This window comes from Podarcis liolepis, assembly GCF_965112155.1.
Source record: "Podarcis liolepis genome assembly, chromosome: 1".
Lineage (NCBI taxonomy): Eukaryota > Metazoa > Chordata > Lepidosauria > Squamata > Lacertidae > Podarcis > Podarcis liolepis.
Genome location: NC_139554.1, coordinates 83,090,055 through 83,108,034, shown reverse-complemented (window position 1 = coordinate 83,108,034; position 17,980 = coordinate 83,090,055). Strand labels below are relative to the sequence as shown.

Genomic DNA, 17,980 nt, shown 5'->3' with positions numbered 1-17,980 from the left:
AGCTCTGTCCTAATGATGTTTGTGTGCATCATGCCCTACATCAGGAATAGCCAATGTGGTACCCTCCAGATGTTGTTGGCTGTAACTCCCATCATGCTTTATCATTGGTTATGCTGACGGGACTAATGGGAGCTGTAGTCCAGCAGCTAAAGGTAAAGGACCCCTGGATAGTTAAGTCCAGTCAAAGGCGACTATGGGGTTACGGCGCTCATCTTGCTTTCAGGCCGAGGGAGATGGTGTCTGTCCACAGACAGCTTTCTGGCTTGTGTGGCCAGCACAACTAAACTGCTTCTGTCACAACGGAACACCGTGACGGAAACCAGAGTGCACAGAAATGCCATTTACTTTCCTGTCGCAGCAGTACTTATTTATCTACTTGCACTGGTGTGCTTCCTAACTGCTAGGTTGGCAGGAGCTGGGACAGAGCAATGGGAGCTCACCCCGTTGCGGGGATTCAAACTGCCAACCTTCTGATCTGCAAGCCCAAGAGGCTTTAGACCAAAGCACCACCCTCATCCCCTGTACTCCAGCAATGTCTGGTTGGCATGATATTGGCTACCCCTGCCCTACAACTTGTGCTGGATTGAGAAACAGGAAATTACATGACACAGCATGTGGCTAGAACAATAAATATAAATACCAGCTACAGAGCAACTATTTGTGATGGTGGGATGAATTAGATTAATTTATGAAAACAAAGAAAGAGGAGAGAATGATTATTCTGAAATCTCACAATAGGGATGGCAACTTGAATAAAATATTGGGGAGCCCAGCAAACCCTGCCCTGCATCACAAGATGAGGTACACACTCACCATTTGAATGGCAATGGTTAAATATTTTATTAGGGGAGAGGACAAAGGGACCTCAGCCCCTAGAAGTTGGCTCCTATGGATGTCTCATATGCATGTTTGATTCTGTGAATGCGCATTGAAAAGTGCACAATGAGAACATGCTGTGCATAGTCTGTCATCATGATGCATGTCATGATATCGTGTTAAGATATGAGGGAGAAAACTGATTTTGTTTGCATTTTAATGAGAAACGGCCTAAGTCACACTTCTTGCACCAATATGTCTAGAGGAGAAACACAACTATCATTCAAAGTTCACACTTCTCTGAGTTTTGTGATGCAGTTTTCCAATCAAATATTGTGCACAAAAATGCATATATTAAGTGAAAGTGTGCATAAAATTCACATTAGGTTTACAGCATACAAAAATGCATTCTCGTGGGTACATCTGCTTACAAATATGTGTATTTTAGTCAAAATTAATGTGTTTATTAGGAAGAAATTGCACTAAAATACTGATGCAGTTCAATGAGGACTTCTTTTAAAACAGCAGCAACAATAATAATTGCTACTTCCTACAGAACTATGGAGAACCAAATTAAGATTGAAAACTGAGAATCTGAGGGAATCGGAAATCAGCACATTCCTCCATTTGTCTCTTTGCTCCTTCTGCACAAGCATATGAGATTACCAAATGGAACAATCTGCCTTCACCACCAGCATGCTATTCTGGGAGTCCTCCCAGGTGTGTTTTCTTTTTTTGCGGTAGTGGTGGGTGGGGGAAGCCCCATTATGCAAGCTGACCCCTTGTGCAGGGCTTCTTCTGAAAGGATTTGTTAGTTGAATCCTAACCCAAATCTGCAATCCTGAGTAAACAATGCAGATTAATTCAATCTATGGAAAGAACTTGTTCCATTGCTTTCAATGGGACTTCATTAAAATTAGCTTTAGTTGGATTGGGACCATTATTTCTATAGCGAGAATAATGCATCATTTAGATGTTCTATCCAAATATTCCCAGTGCCATTTGCTTCCTGTTGACAAATTATAGACGAAATTATTGGGGGAAAGATTGTAATGATGCCCCAAGAAATTTATTATTAATCCCCAATAGCTGAGGTTTCTGGAAAAATATTCCCCAAACCCATCTTTAGAGATTTCAAACACAACTGATGCAAGAAAGAATGAATTAGCTAGTAGCAAGAAGATCACTCCCAGGGGTTTGAGATGTGCCAGAATGGCCGCTTACCACGCTTCCACAGCAAGCAGCGGTGGTGGCCTGATGCAGTTGTCCCTCTCAGCTGGTGCAGAGGCTCACGGGTTCCCGCCAAATCCTTAGATTTGAATGAGCTGATGCGTGGCAGCCTAGGGGGTGTGGCTTGGGGAGCAGACCTGAATGAGGCAGTCTTCGCTCAGGTCTCCTTCCCAGCTTTTTATTCTGGCTGGCCCAGCTGAGATTTGCCAGATCCAGGAGAAGCATGAAAAGGGCAGAGGGGAGATTGGTGATGTGTGCACCTTGTCTCCTATTACTTGGAAAAACCCTGGAGTGGAGGGGACTTAAGCACCTGTCAGGAGGCAAGGAACTTCAGTCTGTGCAACTGCTTCATGGGGGCAAGTCCTACCAGAGATGAGTTGCTGTGCCCAGTAGGCCAGACACTCCTGTGTGGAACAGGTTTTTTCTAATAAAGAGTGAACTCCAGCATGCACAGTGTGGCTTATTGCTGACTATCCTTTGACACTTAGTATCAAGCACTATTTAAAAGAAAGATAGAATCACAGGAATGTGGTGGCTTCTGAAAATGGATATTTCAGCTGTCAAAGACCAGGGCAAAAAGGTGCATCTTCAGCATTCACTGAAGTGCAGAAGCAAGATGCTTTCTCCAAATTAATCTGGGAGCTATAATATATTATTATAGCGTGCTAAGAGCTTTTAGGAGACCCCTATTCCTCTGACATAGCTACAATTCCCAGAGTTCCCCATGAAGAAGGATTGGTTGTCAAACTACTCTGGGAACTGTAGCTCTGGGGAAGGAATGGGGGTCTTCCAAGAACTCTCAGCACCCTTAATAAATTATAGCTCCCCAAATTCTTTGGAAAATGCCATGACTGTTTAAAGTAGTATCATAGTGTTTAAAACATATGGTATGAAGGTGGAGTCAAATTCCCCTCCCTCCCCAAGTGTGACATCTTCATGGGCCATTAGCTACTTTGTTTACTTTGAAAAGATAATTCCAAACCAGATGGCAGAATAGATGTTGCTTATTTTGTCCTTTCCTAACTGTAATGTGCTAAAGGGTTTCAAAGAAGCATATTTGAAGGGCAGCCTTCTTCCACACAATCCTGTTCCCTAATTGTGCTCAATTTCAAGAGGCTTTACTATGTGTTCCACTATGTTCAAAAAGATGATTGGTTCAGATGCAAGACTGGCCATTTTTCTACTGCGGCACCCAATTTGTAGAATACCCTCTTTCTAGTTTCTTCATTTGGCCCCATCTCTTTTAACTTCAGGTGAAGAGCTAATGCCTTTTTATTTCACCAAGTTTTTTGTGCAGGTAGAACTTCCTGGTTTTGGTTGTATCAAACTTAGTTTTATTCTACGTAGACTTATTGAACTTAAAGGACCTAAGTTTGTCATGTTCATTAGTTTTAGTGGGCTGGACTAACGCTGGAGACCATTCTTAAAAAAGTGTTATTTTATCCTTCTCTTGTTTTCAGATTTTTATTCTCAAAAATGATTACATTTAAAATTAATTACAACAGATTCAACTTATTTTAAAAATAGGTAAGAAATACAATAAAAACAGCCTGTAGATAGGAGAACGTAACATTTTTATAAAATACCCAACAATATTTGTGTTTCAACATTTATCTGTGTAATTTTCCACAAACATACAATAAAAGGAGCACCATGTCTCAACAAAATGATTATCTACCTGTGTACCTCCCTTTACTCTTATCATGTTCACCAGTTTTATTATTTGAATGTTCTCCCAAGTATTCATGATCCAATTATCCATTATGAGGTGTTGATTTTCCTCTAAGGGTTACATTTTTTCTATAAACTAACAGGACAAACCATTTTATGTAACCAAAAATCACCTCTACTGGATATCACATCACATCACATCACATCACATCACATCACATCACATCACATCACATCACATCACATCATATTTTATATTTCTTTTAGCACAGATGTCCCAAAAACATTTTTTCTTGGGCATGAACAGAATACATCCTTCTCTCTCCTTGTTGGGCAATAGCACCCTCATTTTTCACACACTGAAGCCAGGATTTTGCTTATCTGTGCCAATCACTGATTACTCAGGTAGCAGCATGCCAAGGAAACCACATGGCTACTCTACCCCTTTCTGATGGGTCAGCATTCAGTGGATTAAAGGCTTCAAGGACAGCTCATTTTATATAGCCTCTCGAGCAAGCTAGAAATGAGAGGTACCTTAGGGTTCTCACCAGGGTAGCCAAGTGTTCTATTAGTATTCCAAGAAAGGATTGTGCAGTGTTCTAAAAGACTTCTTCAAAACTGGACATAAAAATGGAAAATGCAGTTCAATGAAAGCAAGTTAACAAGTTTTACATTTGGGCAAAACCCTGTAACTTTACATGTACAAGATCAGCATCTGAACTGGGCTCTTGGAGATGGACAATTAAAATCCACAAAATCATAATACTTTAAACAGATCTATGTTGGAACTTTAATTGAAATACTATGACACAAATGGTTTTGACACCTACATTATTACCATATAATACATTGCATTATGTGTGCATCTCAATCATGCTTGTGCCAGGACCATTCCATGGGAGCTTGTGGCTTTCCAGATGCTGCTGAGTTATTTAGAACCATGACCATGAAGTTTCTAAATTATGTGAGGAGCCTAAACACACATGGAGCACATTCCTCTTTGCACAAATTTGCCCTCTAACATATGATGGGAACTGGGAGTGGAAAAATATTGGATGGGGCAGAACTGCAGAGTGAATCCCCACACTCACCCCATCTGTTTAAACAGGGTGTTTGCCAAATGGTCTTATACTTCCATTGTGATTCCACCTATTTAGTCAGGAAAGATATTCAGACCCAATCTTATTTATTTCAGTGGCTTAACTAAGAGAATCCTCTTTCCTATTTATCATTGCAGAAGGCACTATAGCTTCCTTCTACATGGTAGCATGATGAGGTGGTCATCGTGTTAGATATCATTATCTGCCCTCTAACATATGATGGGGACCGGGAGTTGAAAAACAAAGCCTTTTCATATCTTTCTTTAGCTTTAAGAAAAGGTCATGCTTTTACTATTTTTACTTGAAAAATATCACCTTCTCTGCCGTCCTACCAAAAGCATCTTTCACATCTTTGTTCCTTAGGCTGTAGATGAGTGGATTGAGCAAGGAGATCCCAAGAGTATAGAACACAGAAACTATTTTGTCCTGATCTTTTGGGAAACTGGAGCCAGGCCGTATATACATGAAGAAGATGGTCCCATAGAAGATAATGACTGTGATCAAGTGGGAAGCACAAGTGGAGAAGGCTTTGTATCTGCCCTGGGCAGAGCTGATCCTCAGGATGGCAAAAAGAATAGCAATGTAAGAGACCAAGACAATGAGAAAAGTTGTCAGCGCAATTATAGTGGATAAAACGAAATGCACAGTGTGAGTGACATGGGTGTCTGAACAGGACAACTTGAGTATTGGGGGAACATCACAGAAAAAATGATTAATGATATTTGAACTGCAGAAGGACAAAGTAAAAATAAAGGAAGTCTGGAGAATTGAACTTGTAAGTCCACAAGCATATGCAAGCACCACCAATATGGTACAATGCTTCCTTGACATAATAGCAAAATAGAGCAGTGGGTTGCAGATGGCTGTGAAGCGATCGTACGCCATCACTGCAAGAAGGCAAACTTCTGTGGTTATGAAGACAGCGAGGAAGAAGAATTGCACTGTGCATCCCTTGAAGGAAATGGCTGTCTTCTCTGCCACAAAGGTTGTCAGCAACTTGGGGGCAATGGCAGTTGAATAAGCAATATCGATAATGGAGAGGTTTCTCAGGAAAAAGTACATTGGGGTGTGGAGCCGAGCATCCACACTGGTTACTATGATTATCCCAAGGTTGCCTACCAGCGTGGCTACATAGATAACCAGGAACAAGATGAAGAGGGGGACTTGGAGGTCAGGGTGGTCCATGAATCCTACAAGGATGAACTCTGTAACAGTGCTTTCATTATGCTTCATTCTATATTCCTCTGTAAGAGAATTAAAAAGAATATGGTTTTTGAAGCTGGATGGCTACCAGACTACATTAAAATTCATTCATTCAAGTCAACTGTATGTTTGAGGGGAATGAACAAACGCCACAGACACAGGCATTGGTTGTAGAACCTTTGGCCCTCCAGGTGTTGTTGGTCTCCATTCCCATCAGCCCCAGCCAGCAAATCCTATGGTCAGGGCTAATGACAGTTGGAATTCAATTGCTTCCATTATTGAAATACAGGTGATGTTATTTCCACATTGAATTGGAATTAGTGGCCAAATTCCCTTCATTTTATAAAACTGGATTTTACCCATAACATTTTACCCATAATGCTTAAAAATATTGCACCCTCTGACCAATTGACAGAATTTAAAGGTACATCTATTCACACTCCACCTTCTTTTAAACACCAGGAAGGAATGTTAGGTCACTGAACTGTGTGTATGGCCTTAAGATCTAAACTGAAGCACTCCCATCCACAAAGAAAGAGTTAATACAAACTAAATCAAGTTTTAGAATTTAATTTACTGTACGGGAGAACCTTTTATATTCACATCCAACAATTTAGGCATTTGGGAGCAATTCCTTGAGTCACCTGATATTATCTGGTCTGCAGGAATTGTACCTATCTACATTGGGATTGTGTGGGTTAATCTATAGCAGGTTGATGTGTGACAGCTGAGATTCTATGCAACCAAGGTTTTTATGGCTGCTCACTAAGGTGTACATTGCTACTCTGTTAGGGGTACCTGCAGCAAAACCTATGTGGATGAGTTCATATTCATTCCACAGGGCTGAACACCAAAGTGAGCAGAGTGAAAGAAAAACCAACATATGAAAGGTATTCTTACTTATCTCTGAATAGTGTGCACCAACAAGGACATTTTTTAAAAATAAATAAATTTTATTTCAGCCTTTTTATCAAAAACTTTCTTTGTGGCTTAGTTCTCTGCTGGAAAGTGTGGCCTTTGTAAGTTATGGGCATTTCCTGACAAAATGTTGTCTGTGGACAGAGGAAGACTGCTTAAGTGCTTCCATCTCCTTGCATGTGTTCCATGTTTCATTTCTGCAGAAAACCCTTTCCTTGTGGGACAACTGTAGCACAGGACCACTTCACTCTACTGCCCTCTCTCCCTTCCTCCCTCTCACACATATCCTGCCATTTTTTCACAAGCAGTTCAGAGTAATAAATAAAATTGTCAGGATTGTGTAATTCTCTGCTCCATCTCTCAGCCTCTGTCAAGTCTCTGCAGGTTCTCTTTTGCCAGAGACAGGGACTCTTACTGGTAATGTGCCACATCCCTAGCAAGCATTGTAACACTTTCCCCATCTAAAACAACACCATTTTCTGTATCTAAAAGTCTCTCTCTCTCTCTCTCTCTCTCTCTCTCTCTCTCTCTCTCTCTGTGTGTTCTGATCATCTTTAAAGCTCTAATTAGTTCAGCACAGGACAGCTCCATCTAGCTTTTTTGTCCTCCAAAAGCTAAGACTACTCCATCATTTCACGATTTCTTTTCCTCATTTTAAAAATATTATTATTCTAATTCAATACTGCACTATTCAGATCTTGCTCTCTCAGAAACTTGGGCTAGCAGAATTTTAAAGCAAAGCAAGAATGTAAGTACAGTGGTACCTCGGGTTACAGACGCTTCAGGTCACAGACACTTCAGGTTACAGACTCCACTAACTCAGAAATAGTACCTCGAGTTAAGAACTTTGCTTCAGGATGAGATCAGAAATCGTGCGGTGGCAGCAGGAGGCCCCATTAGCTAAAGTGGTACCTCAGGTCAAGAACAGTTTCAGGTTAAGAACGGACCTTCGGAACGAATTAAGTTCTTAACCAGAGGTACCACTGTTTGCTTGTAATGAACTGTACTCCCTGTAGGAAGGTTATTTCGACACTGCTGCAAGAAACAAAGAAGTAAACCGCTCTACAGCAGGTAAACTGTCCTCCATTTTCTCATAAAAATATTTCTTGGATTGAGGCTATATAGACGGAATGCCAAAATATTGTAACTGAATGATAACCCACTCCCTTCAATGGTAATGTGTCTCTTAATTTCAATCTGATTTTTTCCTTGTGTTTTGAATCCAGCTGCAACGTCAGATAAAAACACATTAAGCAAATAAACTGCTTATCCAATGAATTAAAATATCTGCATTTCTGGATTACAATCACAGGCAATCTGCAAGAGAGAGCTCATGCAGAGTCATAAGAAGTCAACCTCCCCAGCTTTTGTGAAAAGAAAGCCAAAATAAATTCCAAATAGTTTTTTTGGCTTCCAGAAATATGAAGTGTTCATAGATATCATCTGGCTAGTGAAAAATAAAACACCCCAAGCACTCTGAGAATATATCAAGCTAGGAACCTTACCTGTGAAGAGGAAAGATACCATTCCTAAAGCCCCAAAGTCAGGCATAATGACAGAAAGGCTAATTTTATAGTTGCTTTGATATTGGCTAGAAGTCAAATGCTTGAAACTCATGAGTAAGTTCCATGAGTTTGTGTGTCACCTGAGGACATACTGTGTTCCAAATCATTCAAGTTTCTGCTAGTCATTATAATAAGTTTCAAACAGAATTATTGCCTCCCCATTCACATACCAGAATTCAGTAATAATTCTGATTACTTATGTTCCTCTATTTTTTTTACAGTAAGTTTCCCAATTGTGGAATTCCCTCCCCTCTGAAGTATGGCTGAATGAATTTTAATCTGCATATCAGGTGCTTAACGTGTGTTAATGTCTGAGCCTGTTATCAATAGACTTTATTTGCGTAGCTGACAGGCCATAGCATCAAAGGACAAACACATATAAATATAACCTTGGGGGATGGTCAGGACAGGGAGAAAGATAATAATAACCAGATGCAGATAAATTAATAATCTCAGTACTTAAAACTTGGCAGAGGTAATAAAATAATAATAATAAAACATAATGATAATAATAATAAGATCCTAGGCGAGGAATCCGGGTGATGACACTGATGTCATTCAGATAGCATCTCTCAGTCTCATTGCTCTCTCGATAAATTTAGCAACCTTCTCTGTTGTCGAGCTGTTCTGGTCGGCTAGGAGTGAGAACAATTTGGCTTCACAAGAGCGACCCGGGATGGCAGATAGGAGCGGCGTGATGGTCTCGTCCCTGAGATCTTTATATAGGGAGCAAGACAAGAGAACGTGTGACACAGTCTCCACGTATCCAGCTCCACAGGGGCAGAGCCGGTTCTCGAATGAATTTTTTTTTATATCTACCTTCAAGAACAGCTGAGGGTAACATATTTAGTCTGGCCAGTGTAAAGGCCCACCTGAGTTTTGGAATGGTTAAGGTAGACAAATATGGTGCCCGAAAATCAAAGTGGGAGGGGGGCAGATAAGCGTACCAAGCACTAAATTTCTTAATATAAGCCAGATTATTCTGCTACTCAATATCCTTCATGCGCTGGTCAATAATGGTTTTTGCCTTGGGGAGACCCATTTTCAGGAGATGCTGTGCTTGGAGGTCACATGTAAGTAGTTTTTGATGCACTACTTTGGATCACCTACTTCTATGAGCATCTCGTGCTACTAGAGGTAGTAGTCCGGATGGGTTTAAATTTAAGCGAAGCCAATAGTTGAATGTTCTTAACCAGGTTCGGGTTTCGACGGAGAGGAGGCCAGTCTCCAGCTGTAGGGCCGCATTTGGTGCGCACGGTGGAACGGCTAGAATCTGTCTTAAGAATTTAGACTGGACCATTTCAAGTGTGCGACAATGATTTCCTGTCCAGATTTGGGCCCCGTAGAGTAATTGCGCCAAGGGTTTTGCTTGAAAGACCTCCAGAGCTGCTGGAATATGTCTGCCCCCCTTCGTAAAGTAAAAGCGAGACAGTATTTTGGCGCTTTGAGATGCTTTTCCCCTAGCATATTTATGATGGGCCTCCCAGGCCCCTGTTGACTGGAAAACTACTCCGAGGTATTTGAAAATTTTGACCTGTTCTATTGGCTGATTGTCCATCTCCCATCTGTGATGTCTGTGTCTCCTAGCGAAGACCATGACTTTGGTTTTTTGGTGATTAACCACCAGTTGATCTCTCCTGCAGTAGGCTGAAAATTCTCTTAGTAGCCTTTTGAGGGCTACTTTAGTTCGTGATAAGAGAACCCCGTCGTCTGCACAGAGGAGCGCTGAAATTGATTTTTCGGCCAGTTTGGGGGCATGAAACTCCGGGGATGTTAGGCATTTGACCATGTCATTTATATATAAGTTGAATAAGGCCGGGGCTAAAATACAGCCCTGCTTGACTCCTTTGGTGACTGGTACAGGGCCAATTAGTTGCCCATTTACTGAGGTTCTTACATATAACTTGGAGTCTTTATATAGGCTTTTTATAAAGAATAGTAATCTTTTGTCAATGTTGGTAGCATTGAGTTTAGCCCAAAGTTTGACTCGTGAGATCATGTCAAAGGTCAGGTCAATAAATGCTGCGTATAGAATCCCACGTGTTTTATTGACGTATTTGTCAATGAGGTGTGCTAATACGAAGCAGTGGTCTATTGTTGTTCTACCCTGTCTGAAGCCGGCTTGCTCCTCTTCCAGAACTGCCTCAGTTTCCATCCAGTCAATTAGTTTGAAGTGGAGGTGTTTGGCATACAATTTTCTGGGGATAGTAAGGAGGCTAATGGGTCTATAGCTCGCTGGATCTGCCATAGGACCCTTTTTATAGATTGGGATGATTACTGCCTCTGTCCAGCAACCAGGGATTATGCCTGTTGAATCGATGTATGTAAATATTGACGCCATTAAAGGAGCCCACCAACTGATATTGTTCTTCATGAGCTCTGCTGGAATGTGGTCTATGCCCGGGGCTTTGTTGTTTTTCAGTTGGGCAATTAGTTTCCCCACCTCCTCTATGGAAACAGGGGGCCAATATGGTAAATTCTCGGAGTAGGCACTTGGATCATTGTGCTGGGCTTTGTCGTCATAGAAGAGGGTTTGAAAATATTTCATCCACTCCTGGGGTTCTACAGTACATGTGGGACCAATCCGCTCCTGGCCCAGGAGGCCCATAATGGTACGCCAGAAGGAGGTTGAGTCTTTCTCATTCGAGGCCTTCACTAAATTACACCAGGCCAGTCTCTCAGCTTTTTGTTTTTTTACCTTTAATAGCTGTTTGTAGTTTCGTCTTAAATAGATGTAAGCCATAAATGGCTAGGGTGCTCCGGTGTTTCTGTAATTCCGATAGGTTGATCTCAGACGTTTCCTTGCTTGTCTACACTCCAAATCAAACCATCTCTCTTGATCCTTTGCCCGCTTTGTAACAGAATTAAGTATCTCAGGTGTTAGGAAAGTCTTTAGTCTTGCTAATAACTCGTTGAACGAGTCCATGGCCTTCCCCCCGGTATTAGCTGATACAATGGCTGAGTAGATGGTCTTCACGTCTTCCGAATGGAGGAGATGAGTTAGCTCTGTATTGAGCATGGGGGTCCATTTAATTCTTCTGGGGGCCAGTGATCCCAGATTAACGATGGGGGTGTAGTAAAGGTTAGCCGTGGGTTTGTTAAATGATGGGCCATTGAGCGCTAAAATTAGTGGGAGGTGGTTGCTTTCGGTGTTATGTCCCACTTGAAACTTCGACACAGAGTTATAGGCGAATCTTGATATCAGAATATAGTCTATCACACTTCCTCCCATCTTTGAAAAATGGGTATACTCCCCTGGGCGATCCTCCTCCTTACTACCGTTTAATATCATCAGCTCCCTTCTTTTTGCGACCTGGGCTAGACATAGCCCTGAGTAGTTGCATTTATTATCTTTAGAAAGTCGTGAAACGCCTGCTTCGGTTGGACTTTCAGGGTCCTGAATCTGATTATATTGGCTGTAAAGATTGTTATCATCAATTCCCATACGGGCGTTGAAATCCCCCCCCGATTATAATCAGTGTAGAAGGGTGGGAAGATTCTATAGACTCTAGGAATGCCTCTAACTCTGCCCAGTTAGCTTTCACTATAGATTTTTTTTGGCAGGGGGGCAGATAGACATTGACCACTACCAGTGCACTGAGCCTGTTATTTTGTTTTCAGTTCCTAGGTGTAATATGGTATATATTATATAATGTATCGGGGTGAAATTAACCATTGGGAGTTCAGGTACAGAGGCTCACACCAAATTCCAAATCAGTCAAACTTTTTTCAGTACTGTATCACTGGACAGTCCAAAGAGCTTACAACAGCATTTCAATTATGACACCTGCTATGCAGGAAATATATGACATCTTAGCTGTTCGTTCTTCAACCAATCACCTTCTGCCATCCCAGCACCTCACTGTTTCCCCTCCAACTACAGACCCTGAAATGAAACTTAATCTATTGTTCCCCGTAGGAATCAGAATCCTCATTGTACCTCATATGGGGTTGTTTTTCACTTTAATATTCAGCCATTAGGTTCCACCTTAACTATTTCTTACCAGTTTTGTGGTCAGCTTTCACTCTTGCCTATGTGACATTGGCTCCCCACCCGCCAAAAAAATTCCGCTAACGAAAACGGCCCATACTGAATAGGAAGGGAGGATGTATACAGGAAAGTTTGGTGAGAAGGAGGCAAATAAATGGCCTGGCTGACTGCTCTCCTGCATTGGCCAAACTGCTCCATGGTCAACCCCTTTACTTCTCCCACAGGCAAAACCAAGTGTAGCCTCCTTTCCAGGAGAGCTGGGATGTGGCAAAGGCACACCCATTTTCAATTGGAGGAGGCACTGTAGTTTAGAGGAAAGGTGAATAAGAGGGGATATGATAGACGGTTTGTTACCTGTTGTGTATTTCTGTGTTTTTATACTGTAAACATCCTTGTGATCCTCAGATGAAGGGTGGTATAGGAAATAAATAAATACAAATACCGTATTTTTCACCCTATAGGAAACACTTTCCCCCCTCCAAAAATGAAGGGGAAATCTGTGTGCATCCTATGGGGCGAATACAGGCTTTCGCTGAAGCTTGGAGAGCGAGAGGGGTCGGTGTGCATCGACCCCTCTCGCTCTCCAGGCTTCAGGAAGCTATCAGCAAGCCTGAGGAGCCCGCGGGAGTTCCCGCAGGGCTCCCTAGGCTGCGGATAGCAGCCTGCTGCATGGAGCGCGCGGTGCGCTGAAGCAGAGCGCCCCGCGCTTCGGGCAGACATCGGCCAGCCCCACAAGCTTGGGGGACAGCGGGGAGGCGCAGCGCTGCCATCCCGCTGTTCCTCGACCTGGTTTGGTTTCCCCGACCTGGTTTTGGGGGGGAAATAAAGGGGGGAAAATCCTTTATTCCCCCCCAAAAAACTAGGTGCGTCCTATGGGACGGAGCATCCTATGGGACAAAAAACACGGTAAATATGTTTATAAAAGTATGCATGGCATAAAGAAAGTGAATACAGTGGTACCTCGGGTTACATACGCTTCAGGTTACAGACTCCGCTAACCCAGAAATAGTGCTTCAGGTTAAGAAATTTGGTTAAGGATTAGAAGATAAATCGTGCTCCGGTGGTGCGGCGGCAGCAGGAGGCCCCATTAGCTAAAGTGGTGCTTCAGGTTAAGAACAGTTTCAGGTTAAGAACGGACCTCTGGAACGAATTACGTGCTTAACCCGAGGTACCACTGTAGATGAAACCCCCCCTTCTCCTTACACTAGAACTTGTGAACATCCAATGAAGCTTAATGGTGAAAGATTCGGGACAGATAATGTCACTCTCCACTACACGGCTCCAAAAGGAGTCCTGGCGGGTGCACCTTTGGGAGGAGAGGAAGTCGGGTGAGAAGCCCCTTCCTATTGATATCACTCAGGTAGACAGGAGGAGTGAGGAGTAGCAGGCAGAGGCTACAAAGGGCTTCCCAACCCTCTCCCCCTCCTCCTTCTCGAGATGCTGATGTGGCAAGGAGGTGTGCAGAAAGGAACCAGCACTGGAAGGCCTTGAATAGGAGGCTGTTGGCAGTGCTGCTGTCAAGGCGGAAGTGGGGAGCAGGTCAGCAATAACTCACAAGGTTTCAGTGAAAACTCTTTATTCAATGAAACAAAAACAGCTCAGGCTTAGTGAACACAGCATTTCTTTCCAGTTGGTCCTACTCCAATGATGCAACTGTGAGGGCTGACGGTCCCCGCCTTCCTACAGCTCTCTATGTCTCCTCCTCTGGGTCCTTTCCAAGCAACCTGGGACTTCTTTGATTTTGTGCTCTGTCCTCTTCAAACCCCTGCAGGATCTGGGAGACCGAGGGGGTGGGGAGCTGGTCACAGTACGAAGAGGAGACCCCCTGGCTTCTTCAGCAGCCTGCCTCACCTCTGAATTTTGCCCCTCCTCCTCTCCAGCCTCCACTTCTACCTTTGATTCTGGACCGCTCTCTGCCTTAGTCTCTTCCTGCTCACTAAACCCTGTTAACGCTTCAGCTTCTGACACCTCCTCCCTCCAGTTTGTTCCTTCTTCTTCTTCTGAACACTGATTGTCCTCCCACCACCAATCCCCTGGCTCTGAGTGAGTTCCCTTGAGGTCCCCCAGCTGGTGCCTCTCACCACACCTTTGCATCCAGCCAGTCCATGACAGGTGGCAGCATCAGTGGCCTGAGGTGGCTCAGAGTAGTTTATGGGACATATGGAGGGACATGTCAGGGTTGTGGGCTCAGCAGAGCCTGAGTGGGTTGGAGATGGCAGGGCAGTTGAGACTCTCAGGACAGAGGAAGCAGTGGTCTCAACCCTCACCAATTTGGATCATGGCCCAGTAAGATTCCAGGAGGAACCTTATTGGAGTATCAGAGGTCCATAACACAGGGTCTGTTTCTCACTCCTCCCATGCCAGCCTTGCATATTCCCACTGTTTTGTGATTCTAAAGAAAGCAATGGAGGCAATGCATCATCTGATGTTTCCCAAAGAGGAGTTGATCAATGACCCAGAACATCTGTGCCCAGTACATTATGCTCCTTTGATAGATACAAAGCAGAAATAAGTAAAAGCAAAATATTCACCTTATTTTACAAAGGAACAAGAAATGCTATCAAAAACAGCATGAAGATAAGAAATCATAACATTTTTATAATGCTCACAATACAATTTGTGGTTCCACATTCTCCTAACTTTTGTTACTCCAGCAAATAATAAGAGGATTCTGCCTGTCTATCTTCTCTTACTCTTCTAATGTTCATCAGGTCAACCACCTGAACATTCTCCCAAATGTTTGTGATTTGTTTCCTCTAATGCTAACAAATTGTCAATCAAGCAATAGTTGGTGTGTAATAATTTCTCTGTCACCTGACTGAATATGGCCCTTATGTAGCCTAAAAGCCCTATTACTGGATTCATTGGTAGGGCATATCCTAAAATATACCCTTAAAATGAAATATATCAATTGCAAAAGGCACTATACCTTACTTCTACACAGTCGCTTGATAACCTGGCCATCATGTTAGAAAGCATTCGGCTAGCTTATGTACATACTAAACCTTGTTATATCTTTCTTTAGTGTAAAGAAAATGTCATTTTTACTTGAAGAAAGTTGCCTTCTCTATGGTCCTACCAAAAGCGTCTTTCACATCTTTGTTCCTCAGGCTATAGATAAGTGGGTTAAGGAAGGAGATCATAAGACTATAGAACACAGAAACTATTTTATCCTGATCTATTGAGAAAGTAGAACCAGGACGTGTATACATGAAGAAGATGGTCCCATAGAAGATAATGACTGTGATCAAGTGGGAAGCACAGGTGGAGAAGGCTTTGTATCTGCCCTGAGCAGAGCTGATCCTCAGGATGGCCAAAAGAATAGCAGTGTAAGAGACCAAGACAATGAGAAAAGTTGTCAGTGCAATTATAGTGGATAAAAGGAAATGCACAGTGTGAGCGACATGGGTGTCTGAACAGGACAACTTAAGTATTGGGGGAACATCACAGAAAAAATGATTAATGATATTTGAACTGCAGAAGGACAAAGTAAAAATAAAGGAAGTCTGGAGAATTGAACTTGTAAGTCCACAAGCATATACAACCACCACCAATATGGTACAATGCTTCCTTGACATAATAGCAAAATAGAGCAGTGGGTTGCAGATGGCTGTGAAGCGATCGTACGCCATCACTGCAAGAAGGCAACCTTCTGTGGTTATGAAGACAGCAAAGAAGAAGAATTGCACTGTGCATTCCTTGAAGGAAATGGTTGTCTTCTCTGCCAAAAATGTTGTCAGCATCTTGGGGGCAATGGCTGTTGAATAACCAATATCGATAATGGAGAGGTTTCTTAGGAAAAAGTACATTGGTGTTTGGAGCTGGGCATCCACACTGGTCACTATGATTATCCCAAGGTTGCCTATTATTGTGGCTACATAGATTATAAGGAACAAGAAGAAGAGTGGGACTTGGAGGTCAGGGTGGACCATGAATCCTGCAAGGATGAAGTCTGTTACAGTGCTTTCATTTTGCTTCATTCTATATTGCTCTGTAAGAGAATTAAAAATAACATGGTAGTTGAACCTGGGTGGCTACCAGGCTTCCTTAAAAACAAAATAAACCAGCACTACAAGATTCCTGTGGCCTTCCATCAGCACTAGCCAGCAGAGCCAATAGAGGTAATGGGAGTTGGAATCCAGGTACCTCCATTCTTGAATTACAGGAGCTGCTATTTACACACTCAATTGGAATTAGTGGCAAAATTCCCTTCATTTTATAAAACAGGATTTTACCGACAGCAACATTTTAAAATATTTACCTGTGCAATAAATTAACTTTTATCCACACTTCATCTTTTCTTAAACACTATCAATAAAAGTTTCTATCAAAACTTACAATACCTCCTTTGATTTTGATAGACCACCTTTCTGTGCATATGAACTTGGGCTCTCGGCTGAAGCACCCCAAAGCAAAAAAGAAAGAATAAAGGAAAGAAAAAACAACCACCCTCTAGTCCACATGGAGTTCTAACAACTGAGGTGACTTGGTGCACTTGTTTGTTTCACTGAATACTATCTGGTCTGCAGGAAGCATATTTATCTACACTTAGGCTATGTGGGTTAATCTACATCAGGTTTATGGGATTCTACATCTGTATTTTGGAACTGTTACATTTTGCAAGTAGGGTGCCAATGTATCAAGAAAACTAGGTGGAAAATAATCATACCATGGGCAATTTGTCCTTATGGTGGGCAAATTACCATATTTTTCGCTCTATAGGACGCAACCAACCATAGGACGCACCTTGTTTTAGAGGGGGAGAACAAGAAAAAAAATTCTCCCCCTCTCTGCGCAGCGCCCCTTCAGCGAAGCGGCAGGAGAAATGGAGCCCCTTCCATTTCTCCTCCCGCTTTGCTGAAGGGGCGCTGCGCAGAGAGTGAAAGCTGTGCAGCGCCTCTCCAGCGAAGTGAAGCCAGGAGAGTGAGAGGGATCGGTGCGCACCGATCCCTCTCACTCTCCAGGCTTCAGCAAAAGCAACGCGAAGCCAAGGAGTGTGGAGGGAGTGCTCCCTCCGCGCTCTGGAGGCTTCATGTTGCTATCGCTGAAGCCAAGAAGCCTGCATTCGCTCCATAGGACGCACACACATTTCCCCTTAATTTTTGGAGGGGAAAAAGTGCATTTTATAGAGCAAAAAATACGCTATTCTGTCCTTCAATGTCATATAGGCACTATCTAATTAAATTATTTGCTTTGATGAAGCTCAATGTTAATAACTGTTGTAGCGATAAATCAGAGGAATAAAGTTTTTGGATGACAATTTTAGTCCAGGCACACTCATGACGGTCTTGCAATACTAGGGAAAGTAGATTGATGGGGGTTTAATTGAGCCAAAGCCAGTAATTAAATATTCTTTGCCAAATCTGTAATTCAACAGAGGGAAGACTAGCCTCTAAGCACAATGAAGCATTTGGAACAAAGGATGGAAGAGAGGGGGGAAATGCCTTAGGAATTGGACTGAACAGTTTCTGTAGATCCAAAGTGAG

At 42.6% G+C, this 17,980-nt stretch overlaps 2 protein-coding genes across 2 annotated transcripts; both read right to left on the bottom strand.

Annotated features, from left to right (window-relative positions):
* Positions 1-5,114: 5,114 nt before the first annotated feature.
* LOC310685908 (olfactory receptor 5AP2-like) lies at positions 5,115-6,050 on the bottom strand (the record flags this gene model as incomplete). The annotated part of the gene is made up of 1 exon (XM_083459015.1): positions 5,115-6,050. One exon carries the CDS (start codon positions 6,048-6,050, stop codon positions 5,115-5,117), a length of 936 nt encoding a protein of 311 aa, XP_083315141.1.
* Positions 6,051-15,538: 9,488 nt separating this feature from the next.
* Positions 15,539-16,474, bottom strand: LOC310686699 (olfactory receptor 5AR1-like; the record flags this gene model as incomplete). The annotated part of the gene is made up of 1 exon (XM_083460713.1): positions 15,539-16,474. One exon carries the CDS (start codon positions 16,472-16,474, stop codon positions 15,539-15,541), a length of 936 nt encoding a protein of 311 aa, XP_083316839.1.
* Between the last annotated feature and the right edge of the window lie 1,506 nt (positions 16,475-17,980).